The sequence below is a fragment of the Oncorhynchus masou genome, chromosome 19 (genome assembly GCF_036934945.1).
Source record: "Oncorhynchus masou masou isolate Uvic2021 chromosome 19, UVic_Omas_1.1, whole genome shotgun sequence".
NCBI lineage: Eukaryota > Metazoa > Chordata > Actinopteri > Salmoniformes > Salmonidae > Oncorhynchus > Oncorhynchus masou.
Window position 1 is genome coordinate 1,571,809 of NC_088230.1, and position 26,503 is coordinate 1,598,311.

General features: G+C 41.6%; 2 protein-coding genes across 6 annotated transcripts; one reads left to right on the forward strand and one right to left on the reverse strand.

Moving 5' to 3' along the window:
• Positions 1-711: 711 nt before the first annotated feature.
• LOC135505704 (zinc finger protein 410-like) lies at positions 712-20,058 on the forward strand. Of its 5 annotated transcripts, XM_064924761.1 has the most exons (12): positions 712-823; positions 1,818-1,914; positions 2,003-2,054; positions 2,198-2,330; positions 2,518-2,703; positions 6,099-6,320; positions 12,523-12,685; positions 12,966-13,147; positions 17,772-17,861; positions 18,148-18,267; positions 18,475-18,594; positions 18,761-20,058. In XM_064924761.1, exons 3-12 carry the CDS (start codon positions 2,022-2,024, stop codon positions 18,859-18,861), a joined length of 1,350 nt encoding a protein of 449 aa, XP_064780833.1. In that variant the 5' UTR covers positions 712-823; positions 1,818-1,914; positions 2,003-2,021; the 3' UTR covers positions 18,862-20,058. The 5 variants fall into 5 exon arrangements, with proteins under 5 accessions (XP_064780833.1, XP_064780829.1, XP_064780831.1 ...); XM_064924757.1 differs by having other exon boundaries at positions 18,148-18,594; XM_064924759.1 differs by having other exon boundaries at positions 715-789; positions 18,148-18,594.
• On the reverse strand, positions 19,079-26,503 carry LOC135505705 (ectonucleoside triphosphate diphosphohydrolase 5-like). Its single transcript, XM_064924763.1, has 14 exons — positions 26,426-26,503; positions 24,788-25,109; positions 24,413-24,492; positions 24,139-24,282; positions 23,923-23,998; positions 23,473-23,508; positions 22,674-22,762; positions 22,482-22,561; positions 22,289-22,350; positions 22,044-22,145; positions 21,605-21,748; positions 20,493-20,549; positions 20,138-20,253; positions 19,079-19,977 (listed from the first exon to the last, which is right to left on the reverse strand). Exons 2-14 carry the CDS (start codon positions 25,032-25,034, stop codon positions 19,891-19,893), a joined length of 1,320 nt encoding a protein of 439 aa, XP_064780835.1. The 5' UTR covers positions 25,035-25,109; positions 26,426-26,503; the 3' UTR covers positions 19,079-19,890.

Here is a 26,503-nt window from a genome sequence, read left to right on the forward strand (position 1 = left end):
TTGTAAAGACTTGAATACAGACTCCTCTTCTTCAGATAGATTATCTTTCTTTAGAAAACTGTCATGCTTGCTCATCATCTCTTTTTCTCTAAGGTTCTTTAAGTGCATCAGCTCTTTGCCTGTTTACTGCATACCACTGACTTTATATTTGAAAAATTCCCATCTACTTCCATGACCCAAGTCATATCTTGCAAAAAAAACTTTAGCTAACGATTTGATGTTTTCAATGAGAGTAGTATCTTTAAGAAGTGTGTTGTTTAATTTCCAATATCCTTTGGATTTTTTTAGTAGCTTGTAAACTCAGGGAAATCAAGTGATGATCAGAAAAGGGAGCCAACCGATGATCTACATCTATAACAAATTGTAACAAAAAGGGGGGAATTAGGAATAAATCTATTCTAGATTTACGTGACATAGTTTTGTTGGTCAGGTAGAACCCTTTGCATCCGGATTGAAATAACGCCAGGCATCCTCAACACATAGATCATTGCATAATGTAGTGATAATAATGCTATTTTGAGGGCTTTGACTCGTTCAAGGAGGAAAAGGATCGGGAGATGCATCGGGTGTTTCATTAAAATCCCCTGAAATAATTAGAAAAGCCCCTGCTAGAAAATCAGGCTTCTCTAAACGGGAAGGGGAGGCATGACGACAGGTTTTTGAGGTTTGGCAACGCGAGACTACAGCTGACCACACAGCAAACAGCGGATATCAACTGCCGTTTCCAAAACTGAAATGCGGAAGTACCAGTTTTGTCTCTCAGGAAGTCCCGTAGAATTGGGTTGGCTGGTACGTTTATTTGATGTACAAATAAGAAAACAAGGTAAAATGTTTAAATTAATATTTAGTAATTCATGTTTTGTCTTAGTGTTTTGATTATAGTGTATATGTGCGACGTAGATTGACTGTTGAGAAGCTTTGTTTTGGCATAAGAAGCTAGCAAGCTATTAACTGCAATGTTAACAAACTCACCGGCCAACTAGCTAACGTTAAAATAGACACAGTTTTCGGTCCAGTTTTTTATATTTTTTAGCTGCAATGGGAATGAAAAAATATCGTACTGTATGAAGATAGTCAGAAACTGCTTAGCCAATAGAAATCACGGTTGTAGGCGATGATTGCTAGCTGCTCATGCGCAGTTTTACGTCGTCGTGTCTAACGGTCGTCTCGTGCCGAATTTCCAAGTGCAGGCCGTCAAATCGAAGGCACACCTTCGATATAATGATTTTTTTTTTTTTTACGAAATGGAAAACTTGTTAGTTTGTCACTTTCATGAAGGTGGAGTAATGACATGTTCAAATTCTTAAAATATTGTCTCGAATATAGGTTGTTCCTGTAGATTTTGAGAAAATGACCAACTAAGGAATTATTTTTTTACTTCTCACATTGATTTCTTAACTCCCCAAACCCCGGCCTGGTCTGTTTGGTCTGTTTGGCAAGCGTTCCCGGAAGTCTCGCGATGTTGCGACTCTGTGTTTAGAAACTCTGTGGATTTAGTTTTTACCGTTGTGTTACTTACTGTTCATCTATCATAGCTGGTAACATAGCTATATTCTGTTTAGAGAAACAGTAGCTGCTGTGCTGGTGGTAGCTTGCTATGCAGCCAACCAACCAACATTATTGATGTTGCCTTAGCTAAACATTGAGGCTGTGCTAGTTAGCCAGCTAACTAGTTCGCCTTCACAGATTATGCAAAGTTTGTTGTGATTCCTATTGAGTTAACGGACTAACAGCTCAGTTAACTAATAGACGCACGCACTTTTGTTGAGATGTTAGTTGCTAGCTTCAACAAGTCATTCAACCAATTATCTATTTAGGTTTATGACGACTTCATGAATGGAAACTGATGAAACCGAGATGATAATTCTCACCCCAACCCTAATAGGACATCTCACTTAAAATCTAATTTTGGGGGTAAGTAATGGACAGTAAAGTACAATAGGTTTTTGTAAGGATGACAATTCCTCCCCAGTTTAATGCATAGTTTGATTTATCCCAACAGATCTCTCAAGGCGTAATCCATGCTGTCAGATGAGCTTGACTCCAAACCTGAGGTAACAACACACTATTCACCTGCCAACATGAATGCATGGATGTATTTATTTGGAGTCTTCCATTTGCACTTATAGACCCCTCCCGTAGCTACATAACAGCTTGATAGATTCTCTCTTCCTCACTTCCCCCTCTGCTTCTGCAGCTGCTGGTTCGGTTTGTCCAGAACGCATCCATACCTCTGGGGCAGGGTCTGGAGGACTCGGAGCCCAAACACATCTGCCTTCCCCTGCTGGCTCCCGCAGACAGCTCCCTGTGCACACGGCTGGGTCTGACAGGTCAGACAGATAGCATGAGACAGCTATCGAAGAGAATGACTGGAAATCCTCATAGACCATAAAAAGACCTTGTGTTTTTCATATTATATATTCCCACTTGGACTAAATCTCTCTATGAACCTGCTCTGTCATTGGTCCTCAGGCAACTAACCACTCCACTAATGTAATCTGTTACTTTATTCCTCAGAGGGTGGTCTCAGCCATGTGTCAACAAGGTCTCCATCCCGTTCAGAGTTTGGGGGTGCAGAGCGGAGCCCCATGGTGGTGCACCACCACCCCCGCAGCCCTCACATGCCCCCCAGCCCCCCTCCCGTCCTCCATGACCTGCAACGGTCAGAGAGCACCTCCTATGTCCTTTTGAACCTCGCCAAAGGTATGGAGACGCAGGCCCCAGGCATAAAAAAAACAACTCTTCTATCACCATATTTCTAAATAGACAGCTACCTTTTCTTTCAGGGCATGCCTGCATGTGGTGCTGTAAAATGAACATGAGATGTTGATACTCTTTGAAGAGGTAGGGTTTCAGACATTTTCTGGTATGGGCATAGATTCTGCTGTCATAGCATCATGGGGAGCTGGTTCCACCATTGGGGTGCCAGGACAGAAAATAGCTTTGACTGGTCTAAATGGGAGCTGACCTAAGTACTTGGAAAAAATTTCACTTTTAGTGTATTAAAGTAGTCAAATGTAGTATTTGGTCCCATATTCCTAATGCAATTATTACATCAGGCTTACGATTCTACACACTTGTTTGATGCATTTACAGCTTCTTTTGGTTGTGTTTCAGATTATGTTTTGTCCAATAGGAAGTGACTGGTGAATAATGTATAGTGTCATTTTGGAGTCACTTTTATTATAGAACATGTTTGTGAACACTTCTACATACATGTTGATGCTACTATGATTATGGGATAATCTTAATGAAGGATGTAGCCTAGAGGTTGAGTGTTGGGCCCGTAACCAACCAGTCTCTGGTTTAAATCTGTAAATCTTTTTCACTCATCATTATCTACTCGCATAGAAAGAGAATTACTCCAGTCATCATTCACCATTCAGTTCCTATTGTTTCAAGTTTAAACGTTTGTACGCCATGTGCACAGGATACAACCGGTGTAAAACAGTACAGTGAAATTCTTCCCTCGATAGCTGTTTCCCAACAATGCAGTGATAGTAGTAGTAATAATAGTAAATATAATCAAGTGAAAAAAACACCAGAAGTGCAATATAGGTTGAAGAAACAACAAGAGAATACAAGTATATACAGGTCAGTGTTAGTACCTTATTCAATGTTCAGGGATACTGGAGAAGTTGAGGTTGGTTTATACATAAAAAGTGACAGGGTAGTAGGATATATACAGTTGAAGTCAGAAGTTAACATACACTAAATGGGGCGGCAGGGTAGCTTAGTGGTTAGAGCCTTTGGACTAGTAACCAGCAGGTTGCAAGTTCAAACCCCGAGCTGACAAGGTACAAATCTGTCGTTCTGCCCCTGAACATGCAGTTAACCCACTGTTCCTAGGCCGTCATTAAAAATAAATAAATAATTTGTTCTTAACTGACTTGCCTGGTTAAATAAAGGTAAAAAAAAAAAAAAGATAAGTAATTTAAACTCAGTTTTTCACTATTCCTGACATTTAATCAGAATAGAAATTCCCTGTCTTAGGTCAGTTAGGATCACCACTTTATTTTGAGGATGTGAAATGTCAGAATAATAGTACAGAAGGATTTATTTAATCTTTTCTTTCATCACATTCCCAGTTGGTCAGAAGTTTACATACACTCAATTAGTATTTGGTGGCATTGCCTTTAAATTGGTTAGCCTTCCACAAGCTTCCCACAATAAGCTGGGTGAATTTTGGCCCATTCCTCCTAACAGAGCTAGTGTAACTGAGTCAGGTTTGTAGGCCTCCTTGCTCGCACACGCTTTTTCAGTTCTGCCCACAAATTGTCTGTGGGATTGAGGTCAGGGATTTGTGATGGCCACTCCAATACCTTGACTTTGCTGTCCTTAAGCCATTTTTCCACAACTTTGGAAGTATGCTTGGAGTCATTGTCCATTTGGAAGACCCATTTGCAACTAAGCTTTAACTGACTGACTGATGTCTTGAGCTGTTGCTTCAATATATCCACATAATTGTCCTCCTCATGATGCGATCTATTTTGTGATGTGCACCAGTCCCTCCTTCAGCAAAGCACCCCCACAACATGATGCTGCCACCCCCATGCTTCATGGTTGGGATGGTGAATCATTTTGCACGTCCAATTTTTCAGTTTTTGATTTGTTAAAAAAGTTTGAAATATCCAATAAATGTCGTTCCACTTCATGATTGTGTCCCACTTGTTGTTGATTCTTCACAAAAAAATACAGATTTATATCTTTATGTTTGAAGCCTGAAATGTGGCAAAAGGTCGCAAAGTTCAAGGGGGCCGAATACTTTCGCAAGGCACTGTATATAAACACTTATGGTAATATATACATGTAAAGAAGAGTAATAGTGACCAGTATTTAGATAACCCAAAACTAACTGCAAATGCATCCGAGTTTGTAAGGTCACAAGCTTGATGTAGTCATTGTGTGTTAGGAATATGGGACAAATGCTAAACCTTTGATTACATTACATGGACAAAAGTGTGTGAACATCATCGAACATCTCATTCCAAAATCATGGCCATTAATATGGAGTTGGTCCCCCCCTTTGCTTCTATAACAGCCTCCATTCTTCTGGGAAGGCTTTCCACTAGATGTTGGAACTTTGCTGCGGGGACCTGCTTCCATTCAGCCACGAGCATTAGTGAGATCGGGCACTGATGATGTGCGATTAGTTCTGGCTCGTAGTCGGAGTTCCAATTCATCCCTAATATGGTTGAGGTCAGGGTCAAGTACTTCCAAACCGATCTCGACAAACCATTTCTGTATGGCCCTCGCTTTGTGAGGACATACAGCGCCTGACTGCATCAAATCTGAGAGAAAAAACTTGCTAGCTAGGCGAGGCAGCATTTGCTGCGCTCCCTGAGCTTGTCTACAAAAACCAACGAGTCCATTCAGATTAAACAGCCTACTTGATGGTTGCTCAGTGTAGCCTACAGTCTGCTCGTTCTCATTTAGCTAACTTTGAATTCCTTAATTTTAATTCCATTTTGCATTGCATCTCTCACTTTACTTTCTGCACATGGATCCTCTGACTGTAGTGGTGCTTTGATAGGCTGACAAAAACACCTTGCTACATGAAGGCTACCGGTATGTGTTTTTTTTATAGGGCACACGTCATAAAAACTACATTCAGTTTTATTAAATTAAGATTTTCAAATGTCATGGTATATAACAATGTCACATGGATATTTTAATTTAATTTAGACAATGCCTTTCATTGTTAAAATAGGCCTATACAACAACAACAAAAAGTATTCACACAAGTAATCGAATACTAACGTCCGTTTGGGTATTAGAATAACCGTGGCCATCCCTAGTTTTGAAATGCAGTATTTAACTGTTATCTGTACTGTGGTGTGACAAAGCAGCTTTGAAATGTCATGCAAATGCACTGACAAGTGTTTATTATCTCATCTCTGGATGCTCTGTCTTTGCCATGCTCTGTCTCTGTCTGGCAAATGATCACAATTATTCTCTTATGACCTTGTTTTGTTTACTTTGTAGGACTGAGATAACGTGACAAGGACACTTCATCATGCCCTGACAAACTCTCTCTCCTCTCCACCCTCCTTTTTCTGTTCGCCCTCCATCCCTCCCCTCCCTTCCTATTCTCCCAGGTCTAGCAACCTCCTCTGAGCCCCTAATCTTCTCAGCAGATGGTGCAGAGGAAGAGGAAGAAGAGGTGATCTCGTCCGGGGATTGTGGAGTGGATGGCACTGCCCCCTGGTACCTGAGGGTACAGGAGCTGGCGCACGACAGCCTCATCGCAGCCACGCGGGCACAGCTGGCTAAAGATGCCAAGGCTAGCCAGGACGCTAGGGCTGGGAATGGCACCAACAGTAATGTCACTTCTTCTTTTTTTGAAGGGTTTTTATCGTGGTGGGTTGACTTTAATGATGGTTTACTGTAGGGCTGTCCTTGACACACAAAAAATCTTGGTCAGTCAAGAGTTGTCCTGTTCTTTCGACCATTCGATTGGTTGAAATGTTTAAACTTATTTTTCCATATATAGACACACACACCCTAGTTGAATAAAATCAACTACATATATGTCTGATTCAATAATTCAGACACACAAATGACCCAAGAAAGAGCCCGATGGTCACACTGTGTTAAAAAAATGACAGTGAGTGCCTGTGTGACTGGCGCACATTGTCTCGCTCTCCTCCCTACTGCATCGAAAAGGCACCACAGCACAGCAAGTGTTTATTCCTCTGTCCGTGCTGAAGCTGCAACATAGTTACAGACATTTAGGGTCTTACTTGTTTCTGACTGAAAAGCATCTCCTATTCCCTCAACCCTTGCTCTCTTTACATGAAACATGTAAGAATGGCATGGGTTGATATCCTATCATAATCACATCAATAAATTGGTTATAACAAACTCCGAACACGGTAATGTCGACAGCAAAATGGATACGGAAGATGTGAAAATAAACTCAATGGGCGAATGTTTACTGGTTGCTCAGGAGGGAAGGGGAAGTCAGATCTGTGGAAGACATTTGACTTAGTTGTGGAAACTACTGGAGATCCAGAAAAAGGAGGGTATAGGAGCAAGCATTGTGAGTGTGCCAAAAAGATGCTGTAAGATTACAATATCATTTTTTTCTGACCATTTGGAACAGTGTAAACAGCATTCGATAAATAAGTGGACCAGAGAGTCTGTTCTAATGAAAAACAAGATATTTAAAGCCTTTGCTACAGCAGACGAAAAACAGTTGCATGCCTTCGTGAATTGCAGTTTATTTATTGTTGAGGCTAATTATTCAAAGCTCCCTTTGTTACTTAACTTTAAAACTAAAATGCTCGATTGCATTTCAAAGCATGAATGTCCCATATGCTGTGTGATGGCATGAATTAATAAATTATTGGTTGATACAGTAGCCCATTAATTAAAATATGCAGTAGGCCTAAGTTAGGTTATTAAGCCTAAATAGGACATGTTCTTAGGCCTACAGCTCGATGGTGGTTATACAAGGCTACTATACTAAGCCTGCTAATGATAACGACATTACTTATTATAATGATGATCATAATAATAATTGTAATAATAAGAAGAAGAAGGAGATCTAGAAAAAGGAGGGTATATGAGTGAGATCTGCTTGTATATTGTGTGTAACAAACCGGTGCTGTTAGATTACAATATTATTTTTCTGGTTTGGAACAGTGTAAACAACACTAAGTAGTAAGTAATATCATTTTATTTTACTTTTTTTTTTTTTTTTTCATGATATCCAATTGGTATTTTTTTTACAGTCTTCTCCCATTGCTGCATCTCCCGTTGGACTCGGGAGAGGTGAAGGTCGAGAGTCATGTCATGCGTCCTCCGGAACATGACCCCGCCAAGTCTCACTGCTTCTTGACACACTGCCCGCTTAACCCGTAAGCCAGCCGCACCAATGTGTCGGAGGAAACGCCATACAGTTGGCGACCGAAGTCAGCATGCATACGCCCAGCTGCCACAAGGAGTCACTAGAGTGCGATGGGACAAGCACATCCCAGCCGGCCAAACCCTCCCCTAACCCGGACGACGCTGGACCAATTGTGCGCCGCCTCATGGATCTCCCGGTCGCAGCCGGCTATGACCCGGCCCAGGATCTAACCCTGATCTGTAGTGACTCCTCTAGCACTGCAATACAGTGCCTTAGACCGCTGCGCCACTCGGGAGGCCCCATACCAGTCTGTTCTAATGAGAAAATGTGGCTTGGTGCTCAGTAGATTATTAAAGAATCACTCGGAGGCAACTGAAGGAAGAACTTTCTTATTTCTGTAGATATACAGTACCAATCAAAAGTTTGGACACACCTACTCATTCCAGGGTTTTTCTTTATTTGTACTGTTTTCTACATGGTAGCATAACAGTGAAGACATCAACACTATGAATTAACACATATGGAATCATGCAGTAACCGAAAAAGTGTTAAACAAATCTAAACATGTTTTATATTTGAGATTCTTCAAAATAGCCACCCTTTAACTTGATAACAGCTTTGCACACTCTTGGCACACTCTTTGCATTCCAGGTAGTCACCTGGAATGCATTTCAATTAAGAGGTGTGCCTTGTTATTCTGTGGAATGTCTTTCCTTCTTAATGCATTTGAGCCAATAGCTGTGTTGTGACAAGGTAGGGGTGGAATACAGAAGATAGTGCTATTTGGTAAAAGAAGAAGTCCATGTTATGGCAAGAACGGCTCAAATAAGCAAAAAGAAATGACATGTCAGTCAATCTGGAAAATTTCTTGAACTTTAAAAGTTTCTTCAAGTGCAGTCTCAAAAACATCAAGCGCAATGATGTAACTGGCTCTCATGAGGACCGCCACAGGAAAGGAAGACCCAGAGTTACCTCTGCTGCAGAGGATAAGTTCAATAGAGTTACCAGCTTCAGAAATTGCAGCCCAAATTAATGCTTCAGAGTTCAATTAACAGACATCTCAACATCAACTGTTCAGAGGAGACTGCGTGAATCAGGCCTTCGTGGTCAAATTGCTACAAAGAAGCCATTACTAAAGGACCCTAATAAGAAGAAGATACTTGCTTGGGCCAAGAAATATAAGCAATGGATATTAGACCGGTTGAAATCTGTCCTTTTGGTCCGAGTCCAAGTTTAGATATTTAGTTCCAAATGCCGTGTCTTTGTGAGATGCAGAGTAGGTGAACAAATGATCTCCGCATGTGTGGTTCTCACTGTGAAGCATGGAGGTGTGGGGGTGCTTTGCTGGTGACACTGTCAGTGATTTATTTAGAATTCAAAGCACACTTAATCAGCATGGCTACCACAACATTCTGCAGCGATACGCCATCCCATCTGGTTTGCGCTTAGTGGTACTATAATTTATTTTTCAACAGGACAATGACCCAACACACATCTACGCTGTGTAAGGGCTATTTGACCAAGAAGGAGAGTGATGGAATGCTGCATCAGATGACCTGGCCTCCACAATCAACCGACCTCAACCCATTTGAGACTGTTTGGGGTGAGTTGGACCACAGAGTGAAGGAAAAGCCGCCAACAAGGGCTCAGCATATGTGGGAACTCCTTCAAAACTGTTGGAAAAGCATTCCAGGTGAAGTTGGTTGAGAGAATGCCAAGATTGGACAACACTGTCATCAAGGCAAAGGGTGGCTACTTTGAAGAATCTAAAATCTAAAATGCAGTTGAAGTCGGAAGTTTGCATACACCTTAGCCAAATACATTTAAACTCAGTTTTTCACAATTCCTGACATTTAATCCCAGTACAAATTCCCTGTCTTATGTCAGTTAGGATCACCACTTTTTATTTTAAGAATGTGAAATGTCAGAATAATACTAGAGAGAATGATTTATTTCAGGTTTTATTTCTTTCATCACATTCCCAGTGGGTAAGAAGGTTACATGCACTCAATTAGTATTTTGTTGCATTGCCTTCAAATTGTTTAACTTGGCTCAAACATTTCAGGTAGCCTTTCACAAGCTTCCCACAATAAGTTTGGTGAATTTTGGCTCATTCCTCCTGACAGAGCTGGTGTAACTGAGTCAGGTTTGTAGGCCTCCTTGCTCACACACGCTTTTTCAGTTCTGCCCACAGATTTTCTATAGGATTGAGGTCAGGGCTTTGTGATTGCACTCCAATAGCTTGACTTTGTTGTCCTTAAGCCACTTTGCCACAACTTTAGAAGTATGCTTGGGGTTATCGTCCATTTGGAAGACCCATTTGCAACCAAGCTTTAACTGACTGACTGATGTATTGAAAAGTTGCTTCAATATATCCACAAAATTTTTATATCCTCATGATGCCATCTCTTTTGTGAAGTGCACCAGTCCCTCCTGCAGCAAAGCACCCCCACAACATGATGCTGCCATCTCCGTGCTTCACGGTTGGGATGGTGTTCTTCGGCTTGCAAGCCTCCCCTTTTTTCTCCAAAGGTAACAATGGTCATTATGGCCAAACAGTTCTATTTTTGTTTCATCAGACCAGAGGACATTTCTCCAAAAATTACGATCTTTGTCCCCATGTGCAGTTGCAAACGTAGTCTGGCTTTTTATGGCAGTTCTGGAGCAGTGGTTTCTTCCTTGCTGAGCGGCCTTTCAGGTTCTGTCGATATAGGACTCATTTTACTGTGGATATAGATGCTGGAGGAAACAGGTACAAGGTCCTTTGCTGTTGTTCTGGGATTGATTTGCACTTTTTGCACCAAAGTAGGTTCATCTCTAGTAGACAGAACACATCTCCTTCCTGAGCGGTATGATGGCTACGTGGTCCCATGGTGTTTATACTTGCATACTATTGTTTGTACAGATGAATGTGGTACCTTCAGGCATTTGGAAATGGCTCCCAAGGATGAGCCAGACTTGTGGAGGTCTACAATTTTTTTCAATAAATTTGTTTTGTTTTAAAACGAGTTTTAATGACTCCAACCTAGGTGTATGTAAACTTCCAACTTCAACTGTATATTTTGATTTGTTTAATGCTTTGTTTTGGTTACTACGTGATTCCATATGTTATTTCATAGTTTTGATGTCTTCACTATTATTCTACAATGTAGAAAATGTGTACAAAATAAAGAATTCTCACGGGACTAGTATTACTAGAGAAAGTTGGTTACGTAATTATTACCCCATAATGTTCGTTATTCCAGAGGATGACTCAGATGGGATTATATTTTATCCAAACTGCCCCGTTTCCCCAATAAATTGACAGTTATGATTAAGCCTGGAGGGTTTTTTCCTGGCGTGAAGATAGTTCAACACCTCCAGGCGATAACAGGATACACTGATAACTCCAGCTTGGTTCACAAGTTTCTAAACCGTACCAAACCAGCTTTGGCATAGTGTCTCCATAATATTTGAATTGAGAAAATGTGATCATAATCATTAGGATATTTTAGCGATCTGCAGTAGACGTCCTAAATGCCCCCCAGCCTTCAGATGTGAGCTAAACAGTGTACTTGCACTTGAGATGCGTTTTAAGGCTATGGAGATGAAAGTGAACTACAAACGTTAAGGTCAGTTACATTAAATATCCGCAATATTTTTTACTGATGCATTTGGCAATATTCAATTCATACGCACAAAACAGATGAACAACAGCATTCACTGTAAACATTGATACATGGACGCCCTTCATATATAGGCTATGCGCAGCACTTTGTTCAATTCATCAAATCACTTATTGTTTTCTTCTCAAACCTTGTGCAACCCCTGTCAAACAGACATTTCACTCAAAATACAGAGATGGCGATTCGCAAGGGACTAGTATTATCGCCAAAAAACACTAGGTTATTCTGGCTGGAATTGTTACTCTCTTGCAATGTACAAATTACTGACATGGCAGATTGGTACAGGACTAAAATGACAGATGTGGTGTTTTGCGCTGGTACACGTAATTACATTCCCTCCCCAGTAAAACTAATCCAGTCCGAATAGGGTTTAAGGAAAGGGCCGTTTCTGCTGCCTCTGCCGCATTGTTCTTAATCCCAATATGCTGGTTAATTTAGCTATTATGCACATAGCAACATGGGGTAAGGCGCCAATTCTACAGTGCACGGAAGTTTGTTTCAGAACCGCGGACAGCGACCATATCCAACAAGGGAGAAGGCACATTTGTTGTAAAATTATATTTGAGTGCACCATTTATTTTTTTACATACTATAACCATATACAATTTCAGCATCACATATTTTAGAGTGATAGACTGTGCCATCCCTGTGGTCTCTGCAATTGATTAGTCCACGAGACGGGCGTGAATCAGATAGTTGTCTTGTGCACCATGGGAAAAAATGTAAATTGTGACTGCTCGACTAAAGAAACCTCGTTTGACCAACAGCCTGTTAACCAAACAATCGACCCGTCGACTAAATGGGGTCAGCCCTTATTTACTGTCACCAACTAACCATTGAAGAGCAAGTGTTATCGCTGATACTTTAGCTGATACTGGGTGTTTGGTATGTATTCGGATCCCCATTAGCCGCTGCAAAAGCAGAAGCTACTCTTCATGTGCACTATAAGGCAAAGGAAGACATCAGTATACGGTATCGCATCCCATTTCTGCTTTTGTTGTCTAGGCGACCACCTGCCCAGCTTCCTATCGGAGGGGGCGAAGAGAGAACAGCCGGCGAGACCCACTCGTACACTGTCGTCTAAACAGATCCTCCGCTGCTCCTTTGAGGGCTGCTACAGAACCTTCACCTGGCCTGCTCACCTCAAATACCACCTCAAAACACACAGGTATACACACACACACACACACCATATTCTCCATATTCTCAAATATCACCTCAAAACACACAGGTATACACACACACACACACACACACACACCATATTCTCCATATTCTCAAATACCACCTCAAAACACACAGGTATACACACACACACACACACCATATTCTCCATATTCTCAAATACCACCTCAAAACACACAGGTATACACACACCATATTCTCCATATTCTCAAATACCACCTCAAATGTTCATATGCGTGTGTGTGTGTGTGTGTGTGTGTCAGGAACGACCGCACGTTCCGGTGTGGGGCAGAGGGCTGTGGGAAGAGTTTCTACGTGCTGCAGCGTCTGCAGGTCCACATGAGAACTCACAATGGCGACAAGCCCTTCATCTGCAAAGAGAAAAACTGTGGCAAGAAGTTCACCACCGCAGGAAACCTCAAGAACCACAAACGCACACACACAGGTGGGGACAGTCAGATACACACACACACACACAGAGGTACACAGCGCTAGAGCTCAAGTGCACATATGCAGGAAGGACATCTCTTTTAGTCTGCTCTGTATCCAGTAGTAGGGCATAGAAGTAAACTGAATGTATATTATGTGTTTTCAGTGCTGTGGGAGGACATGGGATAAGTGTATTTGTGTGGGAGAGAGTGGTATAATGCTTGGTCTGAGAAAAAAAGTGTAATCATTGTATTTGTATTTATTATGGATCCCCACGCTTCTTGGGGTCCAGGAAAATGAAAGGCAGTTTATACAATTTTAAAAACATTACAATACATTCACAGATTTCACAACACACTGTGTGCCCTCAGGTCCCTGCTACACCACTACCACATATGTACAATACTAAATCCATGTGTGTGTATAGTGCGTATGTTATCGTGTGTGTGTATGCATGTGTCTGTGCCTGTGTTTGTGTTGCTTCACATTCCCCACTGTGTTTTTTCTGTTTTTTAAATCTAATTGTACTGCTGCATCAGTTACTTGATGTGGAATAGAGTTCCATGTAGTCCTGGCTCTATGTAGTACTGTGTGCCTCCCATAGTCTGTTCTGGACTTGGGGACTGTGAAGAGACGTCTGGTGGGGTATGCATGGGTGTCTGAGCTGTGTGCCAGTAGTTCAAACAGACAGCTCAGTGCATTCAACATGTCAATACCTCTCATAAATACAAGTAGTGATGAAGTCAATCTCTCCTCCACTTTGAGCCAGTAGAGATTGACATGCATATTATTAATGTTAGCTCTCTGTGTACATCCAAGGGCCAGCCGTGCTGCCCTATTCTGAGTCAATTGCTATTTTCCTAAGTCCTTTGTTGCACCTGACCAAATGACTGAACAGTAGTCAAGGTGCAACAAAACTAGGGCCTGTAGGACTTGCCTTTGTTGATAGTTTTGTTAAGAATGCAGAGCATCGCTTTATTATCTTAGCTACTACTGTATCAATATGTTTTGACCATGACAGTTTACAATCTAGGGTTACTCCAAGGAGTTGTCATCTCAACTTGCTCAATTTCCACATAGATTTAGGGTGTAGTGAATGTTTTTTCCCTAATACAATGCTTTTAGTTTTAGAAATATTTAGGGATAACTTATTCCTTTGCACCCACTCTGAAACTAACTGCAGCTCTTTGTTAGTCATTTCAGTTGCTGTAGTAGCTGACGTGTATAGTGTTGAGTTGCTATTTATGAGGATGACTCAAAGTCAGTGGCATGTCGTTAGTAAAAAACAAAACAAACTTTTTTTTAAACCAAGGGGCCTAAACTGCTACCCTGGGGAATTCCTGATTTTACCTGTATTATGTTTGAGCAACTTCCATTAAAGAACACCCTCTGTGTTCTGTTAGACTAGTAACTCTTTATCCACATTATAGCAGGGGGTGTAAAGCCATAACACATATGTTTTTCCAGCAGCAGACTATGATCGATAATGTCAAAAGCTGCACTCAAGTCTAACAAGACAGCCCCCACAGTAATTTTATCATCAATTTCTCTCAGCCAATCATGAGTCATTTGTGTAAGTGCTGTGCTTGTTGAATGTCCTTCCCTATACGTGTGCTGAAAGTCTGTTGTCAATTTGTTTACTGTGAAATACAATGCTATCTGGTCAAATATTTTTTTTCCAGAAGTTTACTAAGGGTTGGTAAAAGGGTGATTCGTTGGCTATTTGAGCCAGTAAATGGGGCTTTACTATTCTTGGGTAGTGGAAGAACTTTTGCTTCCCTCCAGGCCTGAGGGCACACATTTTCTAGTAGGCTTAAACTGAAGATGTGGCAATATTGTCTGCTATTATCCTCAGTCATTTTATATCCGGATTGTCAGACCACGGTGGCTTTTCATTGTTGATAGACAACATAAAAAAATCCCCTCTTCCACACTCACTTTACGGAATTCAAAATACAATTCTTGTTTTTCATAATTTGGTCCGATATACTTGGATGTGTAGTGTCAGCATTTGTTGCTGTCATGTCATCCCTAAGTTTTCTTATCTTGCCAATGAAAAAAATCATTAAAGTAGTTTGCAATGTCAGTGGGGTTTGTGATGAATGAGCCATCTGATTCAATAAATGATGGAGCCGAGTTGGCTTTTTTCCCCAAAATTTAATTTAAGGTGCCCCAAAGCTTTTTACTATCATTCTTTATATAATTGATCTTTGTTTCATATTATATTTTATTTGTATTTTTGTTTAGTTACATGATTTCTTAATTTGCAGTACTTTTGCCAGTTGGGCTGCCAAACTTATTTGCCATTCCTTTTGCCTCATCCCTCTCAACCGTACAATTTTTCAATTCCTCATCAATCCAAGGCGATTTAAGTTGTTACAGTCATTCTCTTAATGGGTGCGTGCTTATCAGTGATTGGAATAAGCAATTTCATGTGTCAAGTGCAGCTTCTGGTTGCTCCTCATTTACACATCACAGACCAGCAAATATTCTCTACATCATCAACATATGAATTACTACAAAACTTATTGTATGACCTCTTATACACTATATTAGGCCCAACCTTTGGAACTTTGGTATTCCTAGATATGGCTATTTTATTGTGATCACTACATCCTATGGATGTGGATACTGCTTTAAAGCAAATTTCTGCAGCATTAGTTATCAAGCATTTCACATGTTATCCAGATACTGACTGTTAGCACTTGGTGGTCTATAGCAGCTTCCCACCAGAATGGGCTTTAGGTGAGGCAGATGAACCTGTAGCCATATTACTTCAACAGTATTTAACATTATCCAGATACTGACTGTCTATAGCAGCTTCCCACCAGAATGGGCTTTAGGTGAGGCAGATGAACCTGTAGCCATATTACTTCAACAGTATTTAACATTATCCAGATACTGACTGTCTATAGCAGCTTCCCACTAGAATGGGCTTTAGGTGAGGCAGATGAACCTGTAGCCATATTACTTCAACAGTATTTAACATTATCCAGATACTGACTGTCTATAGTAGCTTCCCACCAGAATGGGCTTTAGGTGAGGCAGATGAACCTGTAGCCATATTACTTCAACAGTATTTAACATTATCCAGATACTGACTGTCTATAGCAGCTTCCCACCAGAATGGGCTTTAGGTGAGGCAGATGAACCTGTAGCCATATCACTACAACAGTATTTAACATTATCCAGATACTGACTGTCTATAGCAGCTTCCCACCAGAATGGGCTTTAGGTGAGGCAGATGAACCTGTAGCCAGATTACTACAACAGTATTTAACATTAGATCTTCTCTAAGCTTTACAGGAATGTGATTCCTTTACTGCAAAATCGTCCCTTTTCGGTAGATGTTATAACCATGTACTGCTACCACTGTACCATCAAAGGTACTATCTAAGTGAGTTTCAGAGATAGTCAGAATATGAATGTCGTCTGTTAGCAAGCATGTTATTGACTTCATGGACCTTGTTTCTTAGGCTACATATGTTAATATTGGCTATTTGTAGCACTTTTCTGTGTTGCTTGATTGTTTTTAATGCTTTATTGGGAAGCTTATCAGAAGTAGACTTACTCATGTTATTTACATTGGAGCTGATAGTGCAGGGTGAGCTGCATACAGTGGTCTTCCTACTATTGCACACCGCCTCAGTGCTAACAGTGTAACTCTGGTTTATAGACTCGTGTTATTTACATTGGAGCTGATAGTGCAGGGTGAGCTGCATAAAGTGGTCTTCCTACTAGGGCACACCACCTCAGTGCTAACAGTGTAACTCTGGTTTATAGACTCATGTTATTTACATTGGAGCTGATAGTGCAGGGTGAGCTGCATAAAGTGGTCTTCCTGCTAGGGCACACCTCCTCAGTGCTAACAGTGTAACTCTGGTTTATAGACTCACAGTTATTTACATTGGAGCTGATAGTGCAGGGTGAGCTGCATAAAGTGGTCTTCCTGCTAGATGGCACACCACCTCAGTGCTAACAGTGTAACTCTGGTTTATAGACTCATGTTATTTACATTGGAGCTGATAGTGCAGGGTGAGCTGCATAAAGTGGTCTTCCTTTTAGGGCACACCACCTCAGTGCTAACAGTGTAACTCTGGTTTATAGACTCATGTTATTTACATTGGAGCTGATAGTGCAGGGTGAGCTGCATAAAGTGGTCTTCCTACTAGGGCACACCACCTCAGTGCTAACAGTGTAACTCTGGTTTATAGACTCATGTTATTTACATTGGAGCTGATAGTGCAGGGTGAGCTGCATAAAGTGGTCTTCCTGCTAGGGCACACCACCTCAGTGCTAACAGTGTAACTCTGGTTTATAGACTCATGTTATTTACATTGGAGCTGATAGTGCAGGGTGAGCTGCACAGAGTGGTCTTCCTGCTAGGGCACACCACCTCAGTGCTAACAGTGTAACTCTGGTTTATAGACTCATGTTATTTACATTGGAGCTGATAGTGCAGGGTGAGCTGCACAGAGTGGTCTTCCTGCTAGGGCACACCTCCTCAGTGCTAACAGTGTAACTCTGGTTTATAGACTCATGTTATTTACATTGGAGCTGATAGTGCAGGGTGAGCTGCACAGAGTGGTCTTCCTGCTAGGGCACACCTCCTCAGTGCTAACAGTGTGTGTTGTCTACAGGTGAGAAGCCCTTCTTGTGTGAAGCAGATGGTTGTGGTCGGTCCTTCGCTGAGTACTCCAGTCTACGCAAACACATGCTCGTACACTCAGGTGAGAACAACACGCCAGTTTCAGCTTTTCAGTCTATATATAGTGAAATTACAACAGTTAGCTTTGTTTATCTATGTCAACTGAATATGTGGAAATCGAGTTCCTACTGTCTACAAACACATAACTTTAGCTTCAGTGTGTGTCACTGGTTGTCTCTCATGACACCCTATTCCCTATATAGTGCACTCCTTTTGACCAGAGCCTTATGGCCTTATGTGCAAAGGTAGTGCACTGAATAGAGTTCCATTTAAGATGCAAACCACTGATATGTGTTATCGTGTTCCAGGAGAAAAGCCCCACCAGTGTGGGATCTGTGGGAAGACGTTCTCTCAGAGCGGTAGCAGGAATGTTCACATGAGGAAGAGACATGGAGAGGAGGCTCAGGGGAACGAGGGCAGAGAAACGGGTAACACACAAACTAGGCTAGTGGTCTCCAAGCCTGGTTACGAGCGTTCTTTCTTCCAGTTCCAACCCACCACAAACGCACCCAATTCAGCCGCAGCCTTGGTGTGTGTATGTGTGGAACCAGCCCGTTATTTTCCATCTGGAAAGTTCAATATGGCACACAAACATACCTGTAATGTACAGTATGTCCCCTGTGTGTTATTGACAGGTGAGGCTTTGACACACAGCAGTTTACTGGAGGCCGACGGGTCGCCCGTCGACACCATGGTAACCATGACTACAGGGGTTGATCCAATTAACGTCCACCATGCCATGCTGCGAGCCCAAGGTAGACACACTCTCACACTTTGTCATACAACCCATCACCAATGCAAAACCCTCTCCAACAGTTAGCGACACTGTTATATTCTTGTCCAAAACCATGGGAACAGCCTATGACCATGTTAGTTATTTAATGCCTTCCATCCTCCTCTTCCTTTCCTCCTCCTTTCTAGGCTCGGCAGACTCGGTGGTTGTTCTCTCTCAACCCCATGACCTGGTCACCATGACAACAGCAAGCCACACATACCCAGAGGATGTGGTGGCCCTGTTGTAGTCAAGTCTGTTGGGCAAATCTCAGGCATTTGAGGCAAAGCTCTCTGTACATAGATGCATCCTTCACTTTTAGCCCTGTAGATATCTGTAATTAGCTACTAAGGGTTTTATTTTGAGAAAGATCGTATGAAATGTTCTAGAACTTGTACAAAGATGTTTTCTGTAGTTTATAAATACAAATGACTATCAGGTGACTTTCCAAAGAAATAAGACAGATATACAAATCGTGAGTTTTATTAAAAGAAAGTACATGTAGCTACCTGGATTTGTCATTGTGAAACGTACTAAATCAACTGTGTAAGCTCAACATGCAGTGTTTTGTAAAACACTATTAAGGCTGTTGTTTTTAGCTTAATTCACAAATGAATCAAGTCGATAGCTGACGTAAGACTATTTGAAAAGGACATTATTAAATGTGCTCCGTCCTCCATCATTAGTAGAAAGGAAACGTTGAAATCAGTTGCAAACTCCCAAGCTGCTATTGGAACTAAAGCACAGTACGATTTGATGCACAGAGGGCTGCATGTAGAACAATTGAACACACTTTTTTTTGAAAAGCACACTCTCATACCAGTTTATTTTTTCAATGAAAATAAAGATCACACCCAAGTGATATTAAACAGACGGTCAAAATATCCACCTTTTATACAGTAACACAACTAAGTGGCGTTTCAGTCAGCGACAGCCCCCAGTGCTTTAATAGAGATGTAAATAATATGAGACCACTGTGCTATAGCAACCAGTCACATGAAAACAACAGACCTACTGAACTATAGGACCAACCATTTAGGTGTTGGGTAACAAAAATAGTTGTAACAATTGTAATGTTATCTCAGAAATGTCAAATCTTGATAGTCAAATAGTAAGTCAAAGATGCAAGGCATATTTTTAAGACATTACAATTCACACTAAGGCAGGGTCAAAGGCTGTTATGTTTAAAACAACAATAGTTCCTCAGTCCATTTATTTTTGAGCACCATCTAATCCAGTGGTTTTCCCCTCCTGCCCACCCAGACCTGTGGCTCCTTGTCTATCTGTGGATCTTTAGGTTCTGGAAGTGGTTGAATGTGGCACCTAAAGCCCAGCTTGTCTCCACGTTGTTGACTTTCTTAGTCAGCTAGGGAAGAGAGACAACACACACCAAATCACAAAACATGTCTTTTTGTATTTATTTAAATAAATAAAACATTTGAACTGATCCTGTCTTTAAAAAGTGTTGTTTTGCTTTATTGACTTGCCAAAAAGGACTATTGTGCATTACGGCTTTACTGTCTCACCTGCAGTACAGTGTTCTCCTTGAAGCCAAAGCCGTCTTTGAGCAGACAGGTGATGTAGGTCATGTCCATACACAGGAAGGGGCTGATCGGATGGTACTTAGACATCTTGTTACACACTGGAATAAGAAACAAAAATCAGTTTCCAGATCAGTGCAGTAAAGGAAGGAGGAGAGGAAGACACTTTCAGCCAATGAGACTTCTCCAGTACACAGCGCAGTAAGTCTGATATGGGTATAATACATTGCCATGCACGGCATGTCTGAAGTGCACTGCGCAGAGAAGCAAGTCTCTCACTAAATAGTAATGATAAATCCATTGCTATGCATATCATGATTCGGGCTTATCTGGTTCTCACCCTCTTTAGCTCTCTTCTTGAAGTCCCTGACCTCCAGCATTCCTCCTTGGGTCCTGTCTGAAAGAGAGGAGCATTGGGGTCATTAACCTTTCCATCAGAGAGAAACACTTATCACACTATCATTCATAATGACAGCAGGGCTACACAGTACATCTCCATCATACTAACAATTGGGCCTGCAACCTTTCTCATCTCACTCACTGAGTCGACAACCAATGACACCACTGTAATAACTCCACATCTTTAACGCACCACTGAGTCCAGTGTTTCCCCTACAGTTTAAGTCGGACGTTTACATACACTTTAGCCAAATACATGTAAACTCAGTTTTTCACAATACCTGACATTTAATCCCAGTTACAATTCCCTGTCTTAAGTCAGTTAGATCACCACTTTAAGATTGTGAAATGTCAGAATAATAGTAAAGAGAAGGATTTGTTTAGGCTTTTATTTCTTTCATCACATTCCCAGTGGGTCAGAAGTTTACAGACACTCAATTAGTATTTGGTAGCATTGCCTTTAAATTGTTTAACTTGGGTCAAACGTTTCAGGTAGCCTTCCACAAGCTTCCCACAATAAGTTGGCTGAATTTTGGCCCATTCCTCCTGACAGAGCTGGTGTAACTTAGTCAGGTTTGTCGGCCTCCTTGCTCGCACATGCTCTTTCAGCTCTGCCCATAAATCTTCTATGGGATTGAGGTCAGGGCTTTGTGATGGCCACTCCAAATACTTTGACTTTGCTATCCTTAAGCCATTTTGCCACAAGTTTGGAAGTATGCTTGGGGTCATTGTCCATTTGGAAGACCAAGCTTTAACTTCCTCTGCCCAATGGCAAAATGTATAGAATTACAGGAAATTTGCCCTAAAACCATGCATTGGCCCCTCCCACTACCATGAACCCCCAACCCTCTAACTTTGCTGCTGAAAGAAATCCTAGGGAAAACACTGGAGTCAATCACCTCAGCAATGAGTATTTTTTCCCTGTTGAGAGAGAGGTGAATAAATCTAATTCTAGCAGTGAGTAATTATACTGTGTGTGAGTGTCCTCTCACTGAAAATTCCACTGCTTGGTTGAAGTATTGTGTGTAAGTCATAGTGTGTGCTTCCTCTCACCAATAAGGCCTGCATCCACGGCTCGGTCAAAGTAATAGGAGAAAGCGTAGAACACACTGGTGTCTTTCAACTCATAGGGCTGGTGAACTATTCCCTTTACCACCTTCAGCACTTCCTGGTAACACAGCTTGTATCCCACATTACCTGGGACAGGGACAGAAACAGGATACTATTATGACACGTTTTCAATCAATCAATGAAATGCATGTGTATAGCACTTTTCACACACATTTGTAACAAACTGCTCCACAGCACCCGAGACCTAATACCCCGATGAGCAAACTCAGGTAAACCTTACCATCCTGCATAGAGGACACATTGATAGGTACCCCAGCATGCTATGTTTTGTGTTACCATCCAAAGAACTGTTCCAAGGTTGATTTACTATGGTACATATTTGACTGTACTTCTAGCAGATATAGTGAGTTGGCTGACTCACCATCAGGTATCCCACTGACTATGTAGGTGAGTCCTCCAAAGCTCCACTCCTCTCTGAACTTCTTAGGCAGGCAGGAGCTTTTGAACACTCTCCACTCTAACCCTGGAGTGTAAAGTAACAAAATAATAAATGGGGGTCTATGAATAACATGGCAAAGTAAACATTTTATACATGTTCTGAAACCTATATTGTCTAAATGGAGATAACATGCTGATGATGATATGTAAAATGTGTAATCCCTGTACCGTCTGCCCCCAGTGCTCCTAGGGCTGCCAGTCTAGCTGCCATCAGTCCATTACCCAGGTAGCTGTCAATTCAATCAATCAATCAATCAATCAATCTTACTTGGAAAACAGTTACAAATACCTACCTTACGGATTTGTTACGAAGAAATATGACTGTTTATACTTGCTGCATCAGTGGATATAGATTGTATACCTGTGAGTGTAGAGTTCATATGTCGAGTTGGACATGTCAATTCTGGCAATATAGTCATCAGGAGAACTTCCAAGGGTTTTCTGCACAGGAAAAATCAGTCAATAAATGTTATTACCATTCCAATAAAAACTGTTAACACAATATAGAAACACAATATTGAAAATGAATCAACTTGTACAAATGGACACTAACCTTGGATTTAGGAAGAAAAGTGATTTGAGTCGATCCTCCCCCCAGATCCAGAATCCCCACTGTCTTCCTGGTCTCAGCATACAGGTGGCCTAAAATAACATGCTTCACATTTGAACCAACTTTATTGACAAGTTCCCTCTGAAGACGGTGGGAGTCAACTGTCTGATTTATGTGTATATACAAGTAACTGCCAAAATAAATGAAACACCAACATAAAGCGTCTTAATAGTGTGTTGGGCCCCCACGAGCCAGAACAGCTTCAATGCACCTTGTCATATATTCTACAAGTGTCTGAAACTCTATTGGAGGGATGCAACACCATTCTTTCACGAGAAATTCCATTATTTAGTGTTTTGTTTGTGATGGAAAGCGCTCTCAGGCGCCGCTCCAGAATCTCCCATAAGTCTTCAATTGGGTTGAGATCTGGTGTCTGATAATGCCGTGGCATATTGTTTACTCGTGCCCTTTGGATGGGGGCATTGTCATCCTATGGTGGTATAACCATGGTAGCCAAAATAATGGCCTGCCCAGAATTTTTATACATTACCCTAAGCATGATGAGATGATAATTGCTTAATTAACTCAGGAACCACACCTGTGTGAAAGCACTTGTTTTCAATATACATACTTTTTTCCCTCTTTTTGTTTTGTCTTCTCTCTTTTTGTTTCCATTATTTTGGCAGTTACCTGTTTATAGCTGACCCTACAACCTGATAATATAATAGCCTAAACAAAATAGTTTGAAAAGTGACAATAATGCATTACAATATGTACTATGACAAAAAGTTACAAGCTTCACCTGTCAAAAAGTTCACAGTAACCCACGCCAAGATTCCTACAAGAACAAAAAAGTATAATTCAAGTGAGGGTAATACTGATCTGACAGTGCAGTTAACTCATCCCTTGTTTGACATGCATAAGCATTAGTTTGACATTAGTTTGTGTAAGAGGGCTTTCATTTGAGACAAAATGCTGACAAATCAATTACACCACACATGGTTTGGTAAACCACTAAATCCATTCACCACATAATTACACCTTTTTGAGGTGTAACCAAGACAGACGAACAACAACAACCCTCTTTTTCTACAGCGTCATCATAACAGATCGGGGTTAAGAAAGTGTACAGCAAGCTGTCGAAGGAGAACAGTGACTGATGCCACCAAGACGCGAGCACTGCTGAAGCCTGCCTCTGATGAATAGCTCTGACTGGAGGTTGACTACGGGTTATGAGTAGACGAGACTTTACCTTCATTTGTACCATTCATTATGCTGACGCTATCGTCTGGGACGAAGAAGGGAGATTCATCAAAGACATCCTGCACCTGTGGGGCGGAGTGGGAAGACAGCGAGATGACAGTAGAAAGGATGAATGTGGTGTCAACACCTATGGCAGTGCCATACCTGATTTAGTAGTGCTCCAGCCCCCTATCAGATCTAGGAGTGCCCTAGCTCCCACCCCTACCTGTTCCAGTAGAGCCTGGGCTTTCTCTGAGGGCAGCAGCCTGAGTCCTGCTGTTGCTTTCAAGACCAGCGGGGTTCTCTTCCATTCCAGCCGGGGGACGGTTTTCTTAGCCACTTTCAGAAGCTGCCTCACTGTGTACCCACCCTGGGGAGAGAATGTGGTGGTAGAGATGATAATTATGATGTGCATTTTAGGGACTCAAGCCATTTTAAGTGTTTTTGAAATATTTGAATACCACTTGCTGCATCGACAATTACAACCACTGCTGTCTCACCATTTCAGGCATGTCTGCATATGCTGACAGACCAGGCTTGATGGAATGGAACATCTCATTATCCAACACTGGTAACTCCTCTGTCAGACAAAAGTTACACATGAACGATCCGTCAACAACAAAAAAAAACATACAATTGAGATGACAAAATCCACTTGGAGCAATAAGCATTTAATTTACAATTTGCAAACATGAACAATGTTTCATGAAGATGTGCATAGAGTTATGTTTATTGACGAGAATTTAATAATATACCAATTCAATTTTGCTTGAACTAAACGGGCAATTCAATAGCACTACATTGTACAGAGTAACACATCAGGGAACATCGAAACACCTCCTCTCTCTCTCCAGTAGAGTTTTAGCATAACTCACCAGGGTCTTTCTGTATGAAGGTATAGACGTGGATGCGAGTGCCAGTGCTGCCAGCGTCAAACATTACCCCATAGAAGATCCGGCTGGAGTTGGCTGGTCGGCTGAGGCTTGGGAGGAGGTTACCCAGGCTGGCTGAGAAGTCCAGGACAGAAGCCTTGGGCTGGGCATGGGTCAGCCCTGTCAGAGCCCACACAACCAGAACCAGTGACAGGACCACCGCAGGTCGGAGAGAAGCCTGGGAAGACATCTCTTGGGAAGGAGTAGGAGATGAGTGTCCCTCTGATGGGTACGAGGCCAGGAGGATTAGGCTAAAACTGAGGGACTGAAGGGTATCTTAGTCAACTCAACTAATAGGAGAGTGGACACTGAGGCAGTCATGCAGAGGAAAGTTTAGTTTAGCCAACAGCACGCTAGATAATTGACACTGCTCCTGAGTCCTGACCTAACTGGATAGTTGACACAAGGTCCCAACTAGAAGCAACAACCAACAGAAGAGCCCCAAAGCAATAGCATAGTTATATGCACTTTAACCACACCCTAACTAGCCATTCACCAATCAGAAGGGAGCCTTCTGGAGGATGACGTTGACACTTCCACCAAGCAGGATTGTTAGACAAATGTATAGTACTCCCCTTACAACTGTTTCGCCCGAGTGGCTCAGCGGTCTCAAGGCACTGCATCTCAGTGCTAGAGACGTCACTACAGACCCTGGTTTGATTCCAGGCTGTATCACAACCCGCCGTGATTGGGAGTCCCGTAGGGTGGTGCACAATTGGCCCAGTGTCGTCCGGGTTAGGGTTTGGCCGGGGTAGGCCGTCATTGTAAATTAAAATTTGTTCTTAACTGACTTGCCTAGTTAAATAAAGGTTAAATAAATAAAAAGAACCAACTATCATATGTGTGACAAATACTATAGACTATTGTGAGAAATTCAGATGCTCTCTCCTGTCCATGCAGTCCATCTTGAAAAACGATCTGGCCACGTATACTGTAAACGGTTCCTGTACAGCCAGAACAGGACTGGCAAGCCCTGCGGGCCTGGTTCCTCTGTAGGTTTCTTCCTAGGTTCCTGCTTCTAGGGAATTCTTTTCTAGACACTTTGCTTCTGTCTGCATTGCTTTCTCTTTGGGGTTTTAGGCTGGGTATCTGTAAAGCACTTTTTGACAACTGCTGATGTAAAAAGGGCTTTATAAAATACATTTCATTGATTGACCTTGTTTAAAGGAATGTGTTATTGGTTTTTAATAGTGAATAAACATGTTATAACCTCATGTTATATAAGCTAACCCCATGGAAAACCTACAGTATTGCAGGTGAAACCACAACGCTGCAGCTGTCAAGAATATAAACAGTTCTGTACTGATCCTGTTAAAAGGCTACTCTGTTCAAATTTCCAGTGCAGTGCTGTCAAATTCCCAAGACTATGATAGCTAGCTGCAAGCCACCGTTCACAAGAGGGCTTCCTCTTTGGTTCTCCGTTGATGCATTGAAGACTGCATAGGATTGTGAACAATAATCCCGAAGTTTTGTCTACGCTTTAATAATGCTTGTTTCCAATGCGATTTTGAAAACCTTTGGAAATTTACTATAATCCAGAAAGATTTTTCATTAAACAAATGATTGAATTACGACACACACCTGTATAGTGTAAGGGTTCCCACATGTCCATGTTACAGCGCTTGTTGACCCGTTCTAGTAAACTATAGCTTCACCAAA

What these genes read in the sequence shown, in the direction of transcription:
- LOC135505704 (XM_064924757.1), top strand. Translation starts at nt 2,022, where the DNA reads ATGCTGTCAGATGAGCTTGACTCCAAACCTGAG. An exon ending in CACACGGCTGGGTCTGACAG is followed by an intron (nt 2,331 to 2,517) that starts GTCAGACAGATA and finishes TTTATTCCTCAG; the next exon opens with AGGGTGGTCTCAGCCATGTG. An exon ending in CCACAAACGCACACACACAG is followed by an intron (nt 13,148 to 17,771) that starts GTGGGGACAGTC and finishes TGTTGTCTACAG; the next exon opens with GTGAGAAGCCCTTCTTGTGT.
- LOC135505705 (XM_064924763.1), bottom strand. Translation starts at nt 25,034, where the DNA reads ATGTCTTCCCAGGCTTCTCTCCGACCTGCGGTGGTCCTGTCACTGGTT. An exon ending in AATGAATGGTACAAATGAAG is followed by an intron (nt 23,509 to 23,922) that starts GTAAAGTCTCGT and finishes TTGTTCTTGTAG; the next exon opens with GAATCTTGGCGTGGGTTACT. An exon ending in AGGAGAACACTGTACTGCAG is followed by an intron (nt 19,978 to 20,137) that starts GTGAGACAGTAA and finishes TCTCTTCCCTAG; the next exon opens with CTGACTAAGAAAGTCAACAA.